Source organism: Megalops cyprinoides, chromosome 22 (assembly GCF_013368585.1).
Source record: "Megalops cyprinoides isolate fMegCyp1 chromosome 22, fMegCyp1.pri, whole genome shotgun sequence".
NCBI lineage: Eukaryota > Metazoa > Chordata > Actinopteri > Elopiformes > Megalopidae > Megalops > Megalops cyprinoides.
Window position 1 is genome coordinate 26,047,725 of NC_050604.1, and position 14,461 is coordinate 26,062,185.

General features: G+C 44.5%; 2 protein-coding genes and 9 non-coding genes across 11 annotated transcripts; 9 read left to right on the top strand and 2 right to left on the bottom strand.

Moving 5' to 3' along the window:
- The first annotated feature begins 116 nt into the window (after window positions 1-116).
- Window positions 117-188, top strand: trnam-cau. Its single transcript has one exon. It is a non-coding gene; the product is annotated as a tRNA-Met (tRNA).
- Window positions 189-644: 456 nt separating this feature from the next.
- trnaq-cug lies at window positions 645-716 on the top strand. Its single transcript has one exon. It is a non-coding gene; the product is annotated as a tRNA-Gln (tRNA).
- A 228-nt stretch (window positions 717-944) lies between these two features.
- On the bottom strand, window positions 945-1,016 carry trnae-cuc. Its single transcript has one exon. It is a non-coding gene; the product is annotated as a tRNA-Glu (tRNA).
- A 179-nt stretch (window positions 1,017-1,195) lies between these two features.
- Window positions 1,196-3,418, top strand: LOC118769931 (zinc finger protein 112-like). Its single transcript, XM_036517352.1, has 4 exons — window positions 1,196-1,542; window positions 1,660-1,796; window positions 2,110-2,230; window positions 2,627-3,418. Exons 1-4 carry the CDS (start codon window positions 1,260-1,262, stop codon window positions 3,334-3,336), a joined length of 1,251 nt encoding a protein of 416 aa, XP_036373245.1. The 5' UTR covers window positions 1,196-1,259; the 3' UTR covers window positions 3,337-3,418.
- A 2,658-nt stretch (window positions 3,419-6,076) lies between these two features.
- Window positions 6,077-9,571, top strand: LOC118769923 (zinc finger protein 324A-like). Its single transcript, XM_036517338.1, has 4 exons — window positions 6,077-6,515; window positions 6,656-6,780; window positions 7,585-7,681; window positions 7,938-9,571. The coding sequence occupies exons 1-4, from the start codon at window positions 6,239-6,241 to the stop codon at window positions 9,008-9,010; spliced, it is 1,572 nt and encodes a 523-aa protein (XP_036373231.1). The 5' UTR covers window positions 6,077-6,238; the 3' UTR covers window positions 9,011-9,571.
- On the bottom strand, window positions 7,289-7,375 carry trnay-gua. The gene is given in 2 exon segments: window positions 7,289-7,324; window positions 7,339-7,375. It is a non-coding gene; the product is annotated as a tRNA-Tyr (tRNA).
- Window positions 9,572-12,704: 3,133 nt separating the features above from the next.
- trnaq-cug lies at window positions 12,705-12,776 on the top strand. Its single transcript has one exon. It is a non-coding gene; the product is annotated as a tRNA-Gln (tRNA).
- A 69-nt stretch (window positions 12,777-12,845) lies between these two features.
- On the top strand, window positions 12,846-12,917 carry trnam-cau. Its single transcript has one exon. It is a non-coding gene; the product is annotated as a tRNA-Met (tRNA).
- Window positions 12,918-13,273: 356 nt separating this feature from the next.
- Window positions 13,274-13,345, top strand: trnaq-cug. The gene has a single exon. It is a non-coding gene; the product is annotated as a tRNA-Gln (tRNA).
- Window positions 13,346-13,878: 533 nt separating this feature from the next.
- On the top strand, window positions 13,879-13,950 carry trnam-cau. The gene has a single exon. It is a non-coding gene; the product is annotated as a tRNA-Met (tRNA).
- A 408-nt stretch (window positions 13,951-14,358) lies between these two features.
- Window positions 14,359-14,430, top strand: trnaq-cug. The gene has a single exon. It is a non-coding gene; the product is annotated as a tRNA-Gln (tRNA).
- The last annotated feature ends 31 nt before the right edge of the window (window positions 14,431-14,461 follow it).

Below are 14,461 nucleotides of genomic sequence, written 5' to 3' on the forward strand. Positions count from 1 at the left end.
CAGAGCAGGGGCGTCCCTCTCTATCTTAAAGAACCTCTTGAAGACCCAGTTCTTCCGAGAGCACCTGTTTTGTGCATGTTTTCTTACTTGGTTAACATTTCCATATTACTATAACAAGCAGAGTGGCGCAGCGGAAGCGTGCTGGGCCCATAACCCAGAGGTCGATGGATCGAAACCATCCTCTGCTAGATTTTGTCTTAAACTTGGGTGCACTATGACTAGCCTTACCTATTGTAATGTATTGATGCGCTGATGAGTTTGAGAGATTCCGAAGTTCACAAGTTAAAGCCAGTTGCGGCTGTTTATCTGAAAGTAAAGTACAAAAGCCGTGAAGTACTTTGAAATTGTGAACATAGCACAGGAGAATGTACTCAGCGCTCAGAGCAAAGATGGCGGAGAAGCTCCATGAGATGGTAAAAGACCAGATCACCGAAGTTGAACTACTGAGTGCTATTCTCTTCTTTTTAGTACTATCTTGCACATATTAGTGAAACACAATCATTTTAACACACGCGTGAACTCTGACCAGCCCTACTCTGACTAACATGTAAACATTGTAACGTATGTAAGTCGCAACACTAGGTGGTAGTTCCGTGCATTACAGTTGGTGCCGTTGACGTTTGCCGTGAGGGTAGCAAAAGTGTGGTTCCATGGTGTAATGGTTAGCACTCTGGACTCTGAATCCAGCGATCCGAGTTCAAATCTCGGTGGAACCTGCTTTTTTTCCATTTTGATCAGAGGCTTACAAGTGCGTAGTGATAAATGTATACACACGCTGTCAACATACAGGAGAAACAAATACAATGATATGTTTTCAATAGGAAGTATACATCGTGGTCATAGTGAAAGAAGGTCACAACGATACACTTTTCGGCTGCGTGTGAACGTACAATGTCATGCTTTTTCCCTCGTGCAAACAGGCCGTATTTTATTGTAAAACGTCATTCCCTGACCGGGAATCGAACCCGGGCCGCGGCGGTGAGAGCGCCGAATCCTAACCACTAGACCACCAGGGATCTGTGGAAAATGTCTGTTTGACCAATCACAGACGCACCTCAGGTTGGGGTATTATGTGAAGATGTGACTTGGAATGCAATTGGATGTTGAAAATACACTGAATACTCTTATTTTGAAACGATTGCTTCTCGGAAATCTCCACCGGAAAAGACGCATACATACACAAACACAACTCATTCCTGTTAACGCTATCCCCTACCTGGCTGCGCTGTGCTCGCCGCGTGTGAAAGGATCTGAGAGAAATGTCGAACTGCATTTCTTTTCACTCTCAGTTAGCCTCCATCATGGAAGTATTGTCTAAAGCGGCCGTGGCAGAAATTACCAAACTGGTGGACGATGGCTCTGCCGTTCTGCGTTTGGAGGTGTGCAGGAGCCAGAAAGAAAACGCGGCGCTAAAGAGGAGGTTGCAGCTGATGGAGAAAGAACTGCGGGCTGCCCGGGGATGCAGAGACCGGGCGCAGGAGGGCTCCGTAAACATCTCTCTGGAAGTTCAGGTTTGCGACGAATCCGGGGGAGCAGAAGAGCGTAAGATTCAAAATCTATAACTGCACTGATTGCGGGAAACATCTACCTGTAATTTCCATTCTGACTGTTGCCATTATTACATGCTGTCTGCTGTTGTTATCTGCTTGTTATCTACAGTTCCAGAGAAGGGAAACCGTCCCGCCGTGGAGGCAGTGTGTGACGGGCCATTGAGCTCTGGCTTGACCTGCGATGGCGAGACTGCCCCTGGGAATAAGGAGGAAACTCCGTCACAGATCGTGGCCTTAAAATACGAGGTCGGTTTTAAAAATAAAACTTAATTTTAAAATACACATCATTAAAATGTAGTTAAAGCTGTAGTTTTGCAGATTGTGGGGGTGCAATGGAATATTAGGTTAAATGCCTGAGAAAATGAGGATATTCCAGTCTCTTTCTAAAGTGCTAATGCTAAATAACATGACATGAAGTTTTATTTTTTAACAAGTTGAGTTCTGTCGATGTGTGATAAGGAGGTGTTTTTGGAGGAGACACTGAGAAACACAGTGCCAAGTCTACGCAAATAAAAAGGCCTGACATGCATATCAGCATCACTTCCTTCCTGTGTGTCAGTCAACAGACGTGGACCAGGATTGGCCCGAGTCGCACATGCTCAGTGAGGAGAGGCGTCAGAGCACTTTGGAGAGGAGCCGCTCACAGGCGAAGCACAGGATTGGGGGGGAACTTCAGTGGGGTAAATGTCTTGAGGATAGTCTTGTGATAACAATATCAGGGAGCACAGTGCACTGTTGCCAATCTATTTCATATTTACATCCTGAGAAACTGGTCATTGTGTCCTATAGGTGAATGATATTCCATCATCCTATCTGGTGAAAACCCTCCAATCCGGCTCTGAGAGTATGGCCGTTGTATCGTCCTTGTGACCGTTGAATGGCTTACAGTTTTGCAGCCCCTTGTGTTTTCCCAGGTTGTAAATAATAAGTAAACAACTATTGAAACTGTGAACCAGATGCATCAGCTCTGCTTGTGTATGTAGGTAAAATATTGATAGCTATAACATCATTTTTCCTAATGGTTAGTGTGAGAACAGATTATATTGTGCCATGGATTTTTGCTCTGTTTTCCACAGGTGTTTCACAGCCCTCTGCTGCCCACGGTGTTGAAGAGGCTGCCTCTGAGCCATGGCATAGTGAGGAAGAGCTGGACACAAAGCCCACCCCTGCAGAAGACCCAGGGCAGCTGGGTGCAGCGTACAGGCCAGAAGAGTTCAGAGGCCTGGAGGCAACGCTCAAGCAACAGCCAGACCTCTGCACCCAGAGTCTCCACCAGGCAGGGGCTGCCACGGGCCTCCGGCTGCAGTCAGTGTGGAGCAAGCACTCCCAGAGGACTCAGCAAGACATCTCAGCAGAGCACGGGTTGGCTGTTTGCTCTCCAGATGAGAGCGAAGAGGGCACCCCATTTGATGCTTTTAAAACGCATGAAAGTGATCACACTGCAGCGAGACTGTACGCTTGCACACAATGTGGAAAACGCTTTCGCTACAAAGGTAATCTTAAAATCCACCAGCGTGTTCACACAGGAGAGAAACCTTTTACTTGCATGCAGTGTGGCAAGTGTTTCTCTCAGATCAGTAATCTTAAAACACACCAGATCATTCACACAGGTGAGAAATCCTACAGTTGCACAGACTGTGGGAAGAGGTTTGCTCATCTTTGTAATCTTAAAACGCACCAGAGGGTTCACACAGGAGAAAAACCATTCACATGCACACAGTGTGGCAAGAGCTTCTCTCAGAGTCATGTTCTGCAAAAACATGTGCTTACTCACTCTGGTGATTAAGAATTAGAATCTGGAAATACTTTAAAAGATGTTGATTTTACTGTTTCTTTTGTGCCACGTTCATGTGCCGCAGGCAAGCTCAGCTAACTCGCAGCTTATGCTGAGTTTATTCTGTAGGATTTTGCTAGTCTTAGGTCAGGGAGCCACTCAAACCTGCCAGTTAAGACAGGGGAAGCTGAAGGAGCTGTGGAGAAGCTGGGTGATGCTTCTTAAAAAAAAAGAGAACAGAAAGAGTAAATATTCAAAACACTCAATAATGTATTTAAAAAAAAAACACTAAACAAAAGTACCACCCAGAGCACACAACCAGCTGAAGCAAAGAGTGAGCCTCCACTGGCAGATACACACCTGCATTAATGCACCTTTGATTAGGCAGGTGTGGCCCATTAACCAATGGCTGGCTTCACATGCACAGTACATTTACATTATTGTCATTTAGCGGGCTCCTTCATCCAGAGTGACTTACAGGGTACAGTTTTTCCATTATTACAGCTGGATATTTACTGAGGCAATTCTAGGTTAAGTACATTCCCCAAGGGTACAACAGCAGTGGCCCCACGAGGAATCGTACCAGTCACCTTTCAGTTATGGGTCCTGCTCTTTACCATTATGCCACATGCTGTCCAATCAAAAAATGACAATGTCAAACAGGCAAACAATTAACAACTAACAGGTCTGGCTGCAGTTGATGAAAACAATCTTCTGTTGATAGATTCGAATTGGATTGAAAACAAAGGGCACTTAACATACCGCTAACATTTAGCTGCATTTAGTTTCTGAAGGACAGAAAGGTGACCGCCTTAACCACTGGAATGTTCAGGAGCCAGAAAGTATATTTTATGTAGTATAATCCAATGTCAGCTTCTAAGAAGGTAGATCACTTGGTCAAAATTGGTCAAAATACTTTTAAACAATGAATTAAACACTGAGACTCCTGAGTGGCTCAGTTGACAAGGTACTCACCTTGAGTGCAGGCTAAGCCCGACAGCTTTGATTTGATACCAGCCATGTCTTCAGCTGATAATGAGAGCCCACAGTGGTGGATCAGGTTGGCTTCTTCCTCCTTGGGCAGTGGTGGATTTAAAGTCAGGGTTTCCTTGTCTGGCTGCTGTCAGGCTCCCTGCAGCTCATCAGGCCTGTATCCAAATCCACAGGCATGTATTTGGGCATGCTGTTTTCTGCCTTTACCGCAGGTCTGCATTTTGTGGGGTTGGCAGGTTTTTTCTGTTGGAGCATGCAGTGGTCACCAGCCTCAACACATTCCACATGTCTGCATTTCAGTGTTTCAGCACCTGCAGAAATGCAACATGAACTCACCCGTTAACAGCACTTCAGCACAGTGTAACATCCTGTTCAATAAACTTTTTTTTCTATTTAAGATTTTGTGAAGTTGTTTTGTGAAGTTACAGGACAGTACAGTAGTAAGTCAAAGTGGTGTCGACAGTTCAGGTGGGATGAGTGTGCTAAATTTTGCTAAAATGGTATAGTCAATGACTGACCCTTTATGAAACTCTGTATTCAATATCTTTTATAATATCTTCAGTATCTTTTAACAATTATTAACTTTATATATGCTCTGTATAGAATATGAAATAACGCATCTGATAATAAGTATATGATGATTATTTTTTTCTACCACATATAGTACCAGATAATGAACATTACAGCACAGCACAAAAATATTCCCTGAAAATGATCCAGATAAGAAACATTACCTTTTACCATATTAATGGCCATATAGTGCATAACAGTTACATATAATGTAAAATATTACAATGCATTACACTTTCATGGGAACCGTTTTAACTTGCATTCCCACAAGGTGGCTGTCTTTGTTCTCTGGATATTTTTTTCTTCCATGTTGGCTTGCAGGGCCAGGTCATATTTAATATGTATGGAAAAGCTATTTTGTTACTAGTCAGGCTATGAGATAGAGACCGTTTATTCTTAAACAAACCGCTTCTTTTGAGCTCAATTGAAATGTCAGGTCTGGCAGAGGGAAACTAGACCAATTTCCAGTCATGTTCAATTCACACTCTTGGACAGCAGATGGCAGTCATCCAATTTTGGCTGTCCTTGAATACAACCAACCAATCTTGGTCAAGGAAGAACAGCCAACGAGTTTGTGGAGGGTTGCCAGATTATGTTAATTTAATCATACACAGGGGATTTTCAGGTCGATGGACAACGGGGATAAAGGTGACATGGTAAAAGTGAAATTCTAGCCATCAAGATTCTGGTAATTATGTCTGCCATGGGGAATTGTCATGACTACGTGAGGGTGCATGCTGTTGAGTTTCGATAATAAAATCTCTGCAAACTGATAAGCTAGCGAGTCCTTAGTGAAGTAGTTCCCACCACGACTGTTGCTGACTGCTGCTAACGGAATATAACGAAGCCGAAACAATACAGCCTTGTTAAATGCCGCTGTATGTAAGCTAGATGCCACTTGGCTTGGGAAGACACAGAGGATGGCCGGGTTTTTTGTTAATTAAATACAACTTTTGTTTTATTAAGATAGGCTACCAGCTGGGAATTGTGAAATAATAGGCATACAGCAGACTGAGTATGGAAATAGCAGACGATTGGTGAAAGATTGCATTGTTTTTATACTGTCTTACTATCTTAGTTAGAGTAATACCCGTGAATCCAGCTTCAAACATGGTTTCAGTGTGGTTTTACTCAACAACATGAGATAGTAGCGGAGGACCTGGCAACCCTGCGTGTGTATGGTCGGTGCTATTCGATGTAGATACTGCCGTGAAGGCAGAGAGGCAAGTGCGAGACCTCAAGGAATACGGCGGTGTGAGTTTTTCTGTTTGTCAGCTGGCTTTATAGACGGAAAATCACTATCCAATAGCATTTAGAGTTTTTTTAATAAAAGCTTCAAACGTGAAGGACCATGTCGAACGGGGTTGTGTTTCGATCGCAGCTCGCTTCCATCATGGAGGTTTTGGCAAACGCGGCCGTGGAGGAAATCTGTAAGATCGTAGACGATGGATATGCCATTTTACATTTGGAAATGTCAGAGTACCAGAAGGAGAACGAATCTCTGAAAATGAAACTGCACATGATGGAGCTGAAGGTCGCACAGGGATGTGCGGGCGGAATAAACATGCGAGAGAGCTCCCTGACCGCTGGCTTTGATGGACTGCGGGATCATCCCAAAGGAGCGTCAAGTAAGTCGCAGCTCTGACCGCTGGCATCCGGCGTTTAGTCATGCAAACAGTCGTAGTCGTGGGGCGAAGCATGCAAGTCCATGGTGTCATACAGTGTAACACAAACTTTTAGCTAGTTTCATCTGCAACTCTTTCCTTAGAGGAGAGGCCCGTCCCAGCCGCAAACAGGGTCTTCGGCCAGCCGGCAGGCGGTACTTTGTCGAATCCCCGTTCTGTTTTGGGTGAAGATATCTCCGTTCAGCCTGTCACCGTGAAGCAGGACGAGGTGAGTTCAGGTAGAGGCTGAAACTCTAAAGGCTGTTTGCCAACCATCGTTTGCGTCATTTTAGTAACGTTCGAGTCGGAGTCCATGCCAATTACGGCATATTCGCTCTGTGTTGTCTGATTATGCTATCGGTGTAATTATGCGCAGAGACGTTACCTGTAAGCTTTTTTCTCCTTTTCAGAAGAAAGCATTTAGACCGGTGGGGTTTTGGAAAGTTTGTGGTTATTGTAGTGAAAGCTGACCGTATTTCCGCATGCGCGTTGGTCCGGGTTACGCAGCAATGTTCACGCGCTGCAGCTCATTATTTCTCAGGTGTTGTCCAATACTGTGCTGTCAGTACTTTTTCTGCAAAAAGATATTTATTACCAGAACGTCAGGTGGAGACCAGTTTAAGAGCATGCTTACTCTCACATGTCCAGGAGTATGTATACTTACATTACATTACATCCAATTCGCAGACGCTCTTATCCAGAGTGACGTTCATCACTGTAGAACATAAAAAGGTCACTCCTTCGAGCCGGATTCGAACCAGCGACCTAAGGATTACTGATGTAGCATCTACAGTCCTCCGCTCTACCAACTGAGCTATCGAAGGGTGGTTGAATATGGTCCTGTTTATAAGGACTTTTCCAAATATCTCCAGCTGTAGCTGTTGACAGCAGGTAGCACCAGGTGGAGTTGTGTCCCTTTTTCATTAGTGTGACACCTTATGAAGTGCTAGGTTTTAGCTACCAGGTGCACTAGTTGGCATGACCTGGACAGGGCATTTGTTTGGAGATTAATCTCCATGCTGTTTCGTTCCAGTGTGCTGACCTAGAAGAGGACAAGACTGTTCTTATCAAAGAGGAAAAACCTGAAGAGGACAACGAGGCACTGAGTGAGCTGAAGATCAGTGATGGGGGTAAGCAGAGAATTAACAAGCACTGCTGTGCCGATCAGAGCTGTAACAGCTCAATGGAGAGCATACCGACTGGGAAAAATATCACATTGAGGATTTCTTCCTTTCAGCATTGTTTTTCCGTCTGGCCTGAATGTCAGTGTAACCATGAGGCCTGCCACCAGAGGGCAGAGTTTTTCATGTTTTCAGTACATTTCTTTACCCTGCTTGTAACTGCAAGGTTGGTAACGGAGCTTCCTGGTTTTAACCCTTCTCACAGGAGCTGGGGGGCCTGATGCCGGCGGTGAGGAGTGGGCCACCACTGCAAACTCGGGGATCGCACCCTCAGAACGCACAGAGGACCTCACCGCACAGTGCAGGGGCAGACACAGTGCTTGGGAGGTCAGTGGACTGGACACCGCCCTTAGGTCAGATCCAGTGTGTGAAACTGCTCAGAAGAGGCTGAGACACACAGGATCTGAGCGCAGTGCAGGAAGACTGAACGATCGGGGCTCTGAGTGCGTGCCGTACGAGGTACCCGGCCACCTGCGGACTTTTGTGCAAGCGGGCGCTGAGGACAGGACCGGGGATCTGTCCGGCTCCTCTGGTAGAGGGGACACAGAGGGAATGTCGGTTCACTCAGAGCTGCGGCCGCTGTCTGCTGAACACAGTGCTCCTTCTGCCAGCCTGTCATCTTTAGGATCCGCACACCTTACACCGGATGCGGTAATAATAGACTCCATTAAAACAGAGTCTCCAGTGCACTCCGTGTGGGACAAAAAGACAGCGTCAGACACGGGTCAGATGCAATGCAGACGTTACACAGAAGACAGGGAGAGAGAGCACACGCAGCCTGAACACGTTACCGCCACATGTCTCCCGCACTCGCAGCCAGTGGTGAGAGAGATTGTGGCAGTGCCGTCGCGTTCAGGCACCACAGGTTCATACGGACCGGTCCATCACGAAGAAAGCTTCATGACCAGCAACGACGGCACACGAGCCAAAAGGTTCATTTGTAAATACTGCGGGAAGGGTTTCACCCGTCAGAACGCCCTCGAAATTCACCAGCGAGTCCACACAGGGGAGAAACCGTTCCGATGCACACAGTGTGGAAAGCGCTTTTCCGATTCGAGTAATCACAGGAGGCACCAGAGTGTTCACTCGAGAGAGAGACCGTTTAGCTGTACCCAGTGCGAGAGGAGTTTCTCTCACCAGTATCAACTGAAAGTGCACCAGAGGGTTCACACTGGAGACAGACCATTCAGTTGTACACACTGTGGGAAGAAATTTGGGGAAAAAAGTTTCCTCAAAATACACCAGCAGCGAGAACATGCAGTTCTTTATTTAGTGTGACAGTACTGAAATTATCCCAGGGAAAATAAAGTGGCATAAAATTCACACTTAGATAGCAGTTATGTCAGACCGTAGAATAACCTTAAGCATATTTAGCGTTGATTTTTCAAAAGTAATGTTTTTCAAAATATGCATCATGGACAGTACAAGACTTACAAAGTTACCATGGCAAGTAATATCACAGAAGCAATAAGAACATGCATACAGAACTGCTTGTAATGGCTTCAAGTGAATTTACGAGTGAACAGCTGTAAAATATAAGTATATCAGCATACACCTGGTGCCTATCACTATCCTGTTTTACCCAAATCATACTGAAGTACAGATAGAGCCGAACATTAATCTATAAGAGTAAATTTACCTTGTGTTCAAATTGTGCCAAAGAAAGATTGATGCATGATACTGTTATGTTTATCATCATAGCAGACAGTGATCTTAAAGAGCTGTGTTACAGATTTCTGTTCTCCAGAATGCACTGCATTTTGCAATGCCACACCTCTTTGAAAGTGTTTGGTCTCTGCCCTGAACAGCCCAATAGTAAATGTTTCACAGGGACAATGAAATGTTCAAAAGGCAAAAGGTTCAAAAGGTCTTATATGCGTAGACCTTGTAAATCCAGAAAAGGGTGCTGTAATGTGTAAGGTGTCTGAATAAAAAGCAGTTCTGAGAGCTGTCCTGTGAAGTGTTAATGAGGCGTGTGATTCTCCTGATTCTCTAGTTGGACACAACACCAGCATCAGTTTTGCGTGTGTTTGCTCGTTGTGTGGATTAGACCTGGAGGAAGCATTGAATCCAGTTTTACAATAACAAAAAAAAATCAAGATGTTTTATTTATGCACACACCATCATTAGTTTGGGAGGCACTTTTTTCTTTTTTGCAAAAATTATCTTATGAGAATTGGAAAAAATGTGACAGTCTCTTAAATTCAGGACGAGGCATAGGTCTGATGCGATGCCTCCTAAAATCGCTTTGACTGTTAGTGGAGATGCAGACTCCTCTGTGATTTAGCCCTGTATTTAGGTCACTGTGTGCTTTTTCCTGAACCTGAATGACAAGTACACCAAGCCTGTCATTCCTGAATTGAATGTAAAATGTTTTGTTTAGTAAATGTTTTACACATTTGCTGAAATTTCTTTGTCAACAGTAGCGGTAAGATGTGGGAAGATGCACACGATGGGTAATTTAGTAAACTTGACAGTATTACACGTGTATTTATTTTGTCCGTATTTTTCTTCAGCGTTCAAGTTATGTCTGAAATCAGCCATACCTCATTCTGTTTTGCTTTTAATACCAAGTATGTGCTGCCATGAATTGATTTCTGATTGTTAATTTCGAGCATGTCTTAAATAAATAATTTTAATAGCTGCTTATATGTATACCTCTTTTTTCTTGTATAACTGATCTTTAGCTTCAGTAACCCGTGTGTGTGTGTGTGTACATATGTGCAAAGCAATTTTTAAAAAATGGTATATACATACATTGCTACTCTCTTATTGAATTGTGTTTTTTAAAGCTGTATGGATCACTAAACTCTGTCCTGTGTTACAGAGTGCAGACGTGGAGGAGGGAAGGGCTGATGTAAAGGAGGAGAGGCTGGAAGAGACGAAGATCAGGGAAGAGGGTAAGTAAAAGCAAAAGCTGTTCTTTCAGACGTAGAAACGCATTCATTTCTTCACTTCATTGTGAGGTTTGTGTAAGGCATATTGTTACCTTATTTTTTACATATACATTGGAAGTGTGTGGTAGTGACGTGGTAAGTTTTTCACCTTTGGGTGTTGCTACCATATTTGTAGGGAAATGGGTAGAAAAATTACTCCTTATTGACTTGGATACACTTCTGTTCTCTTGTGCTGGAGGCCACTCTGGATAAGAATGTCTGTTAAATGAATGTAATGTATTGTAATGTTTAGTTGCACCTTGTTAAGTTGGGATATGCATTCCCGAACCAGTGCTCGGTAACTGTGGCAGCATCACTGGCTTTTTCCATGGGAAGTTTGTCAGCAGCACCTGAAGAGTTTGGTATTCTTGACTTTGGTTCTAACTTTCCTTCCAGGGCCTGGAAAGTGGGATGCTGTGTGCTCTCACATCTCAGAGACGCTCCCCGAGAGCCTGTTGGACCACTCGCTTCCTCCTGCAGTCAAAAGTGCAGGGAACAGCCAGCCCACTTTTCAATACCCAAGGTCGACGCAGGACCTCGTGGCAACGGATTCCTCACCAGCTGAAGTGGAAGTAGAAGCCGAGATGTCTACTGCCTGGAGCAAAGACACTGGGTCAGGAAGGATCCAAATACAACACCGACATTACAACGAAGGTAGAGAGAGAGAGTCAGCGCAATCAGACAGTGGTACCAACATGCTTTTCGTGCATACCCAAATGGGACTGAGTGAGACCCCACTGGCGTCCAGCGCCCATTCTGTGAATGGATTTGCTGCCTGTAACCAAAGCTTAACACCACCACAAAGCAGGGTGTGCCATCAGCACACCGGCACCGAAAAGAGAAAACTGATCTGTAAATACTGTGGCAAAGGTTTCAACTTCTCAAGTGAGATGAAATTACACCACAGAGTCCACACGGGAGAGAAACCCTTCGCCTGTACACACTGTGGAAGGAGGTTCAGTCAGTCTTGTAGTCTTAAAAAACACCAGAGCGTTCACACTGGAGAAAAACCGTTCAGTTGCATTCAGTGCGGGAAGAAGTTTTCAGATGCAGGTAATCTTAGAAGACACATGAATGTTCACACAGGATACAAGCCGTTCCGCTGTGTGCACTGTGGAAAGGAGTACTGTGATTCACGCGATCTTAAGAGACATCAAGCCATTCACACAGAGAAAGAGAGACAGTCCGGTTCTGTGCAGTGGAGGCTGGCTTACTCATCCACATAGTTCAAAAAAACACTAGGTTGTTCAAACGAGAATAAAATAATTTCCTGGGCACTGTGCTGAGAAAGGATATGTTAGTCGGTTGATTTTAACAGTGCACTCTAAACAGATTGATCATGAATAGATTAACCTAACTTGACCTGCGATATAGTAAAACCATTTTTTGTACTCTGCACTGGATGATAACTTGGGGTAGGGCTTGAATAATGTTGCGCTCACACTCACTGGTGTGGGAGTGTTGTTAGCCTGGCCTGATACTGTTGCTCATTCAACTTGAATGGAAACACTTATGTTCTGTTATGCTGGAAGTCACTCTGGATAAGAGCATCTGCTAAATGAATGTAATGTAATGTATGGTACGTGCAATACATGATCGTAGATTGTAAGGTTTCAAGGTTACATACAGAACACTGACTCACATTGCTGATCAGTGTGAGTTTAAGAAAGTGGTTCCCAAACTGTGAATGGATACTCACTGGTGGGTCATGGGGGGTGTTGAGGTGAATGGCGTGGTCCATCCAGTCCATAGGCAACCAGCTGCACTCAGAGCAAAGATGGAGAAGCTCCATGAGATGGTAAAAGACTGCTACATCACCAAAGCTGAACAACCTACTGAGTGCTATTCTCTTCTTTTTAGTACCATCTTGCACATATTAGTGAAACACAATCATTTTAACACACGCGTGAACTCTGACCAGCCCTACTCTGACTAACATGTAAACATTGTAACGTATATAAGTCGCAACACTAGGTGGTAGTTCCGTGCATTACAGTTGGTGCCGTTGACGTTTGCCGTGAGGGTAGCAAATGTGTGGTTCCATGGTGTAATGGTTAGCACTCTGGACTCTGAATCCAGCGATCCGAGTTCAAATCTCGGTGGAACCTGCCTTTTCTTATTTTACCAAAATTCTTTACCGTTTTTTATATTACCAAAATAAGTTCATGATGCTGTAAAGCAGAGTGGCGCAGCGGAAGCGTGCTGGGCCCATAACCCAGAGGTCGATGGATCGAAACCATCCTCTGCTAGCTTTTGTTTTATATTTATAAACTCCAACTAGCCCCTTATTGTAGCGGCAGTGCCGCATAGTGGCAAAGAGCAGGGTACAAAACTGAGCTACGGCACTGCTGCTGTACCTTTGGGCAAGGTACTTAGGCTATTCCACAATTGCCTCATTAAACATCCAGCTGTATAAAAAAGAGAAGATGGGACATCTCCTTATGTGTTGCCTCAGGACATATTGCTTTGAAAATAAACTTGATTTCAATTGATTTGCTAAAAAACGGGTTCTTTGGATCCCTCAATTTCAACACTATAATTCCCCTTGCAATACGTCTAGTGCTGTTGTGGTGTGCACGAGGGTGCAATCGGGGTGTTCAAAAGTGGTTCCATGGTGTAATGGTTAGCACTCTGGACTCTGAATCCAGCGATCCGAGTTCAAATCTCGGTGGAACCTGCCTTTTCTTACTTTGATCAAGGCCTGACAAGAGCGTATCGGTAAGAGTACACACGTTGTCAATATAGAGGAGAAAAAATACGATGGCAACTGCTGTTTTCGGTAGGAAACATACAGTTTGACCAAGATCATTACTGAAAACAAGACGACGACACACTGTCTGCTGCAATCAAGTGTGAACGCGAAATGTCATGCTTTTTCTCAGGCAGATTGAAATTATTTCAAGAGGTTTTAAAAACCGGCTCGCGGCGGTGAGAGCTCCGAACGTAACCAATAGACCACCAGGTCTGCTAACATTTCTAGGAAGGAAGGACCTAAACTTCGTCTAGCATTGCCATCCCTGTACACAAGGCAATCTCAGTCCAGATTATTCTCATATGTAGTTCCCCGCTGGTGGAACGAGCTACTTTACCCTATCAGAGCAGGGGCGTCCCTCTCTATCTTCAAGAACCTCTTGAAGACCCAGCTCTTCCGAGAGCACCTGTTTTGTGCATGTTTTCTTACTTGGTTAACGTTCACATATTACTATAAGAAGCAGAGTGGCGCAGCGGAAGCGTGCTGGGCCCATAACCCAGAGGTCGATGGATCGAAACCATCCTCTGCTAGATTTTGTCTTAAACTTGGGTGCACTATGACTAGCCTTACCTATTGTAATGTATTGATGCGCTGATGAGTTTGAGAGATTCCGAAGTTCACAAGTTAAAGCCAGTTGCGGCTGTTTACCTGAAAGTAAAGTACAAAAGCCGTGAAGTACTTTGAAATTGTGAACATAGCACAGGAGAATGTACTCAGCGCTCAGAGCAAAGATGGCGGAGAAGCCTCATGAGATGGTAAAAGACCAGATCACCGAAGTTGAACTACTGAGTGCTATTCTCTTCTTTTTAGTACTATCTTGCACATATTAGTGAAACACAATCATTTTAACACACGTGTGAACTCTGACCAGCCCTACTCTACAGGGGGTAGTTCCGTGCATTACGGTTGGTGCTGTTGACGTTTTTGTGCGAATGTGTGGTTCCATGGTGTAATGGTTAGCACTCTGGACTCTGAATCCAGCGATCCGAGTTCAAATCTCGGTGGAACCTGCTTTTTTTTCCATTTTGATCAGAGGCTTAC

Coding starts and splice junctions, on each gene's coding strand:
- LOC118769931 (XM_036517352.1), top strand. CDS start 1,260: ATGTCGAACTGCATTTCTTTTCACTCTCAGTTAGCCTCCATCATGGAA. Junction 1,797..2,109: donor TCGTGGCCTTAAAATACGAG/GTCGGTTTTAAA, acceptor CCTGTGTGTCAG/TCAACAGACGTGGACCAGGA. Junction 2,231..2,626: donor TGGGGGGGAACTTCAGTGGG/GTAAATGTCTTG, acceptor TGTTTTCCACAG/GTGTTTCACAGCCCTCTGCT.
- LOC118769923 (XM_036517338.1), top strand. CDS start 6,239: ATGTCGAACGGGGTTGTGTTTCGATCGCAGCTCGCTTCCATCATGGAG. Junction 6,516..6,655: donor TCATCCCAAAGGAGCGTCAA/GTAAGTCGCAGC, acceptor CTCTTTCCTTAG/AGGAGAGGCCCGTCCCAGCC. Junction 7,682..7,937: donor GCTGAAGATCAGTGATGGGG/GTAAGCAGAGAA, acceptor CCCTTCTCACAG/GAGCTGGGGGGCCTGATGCC.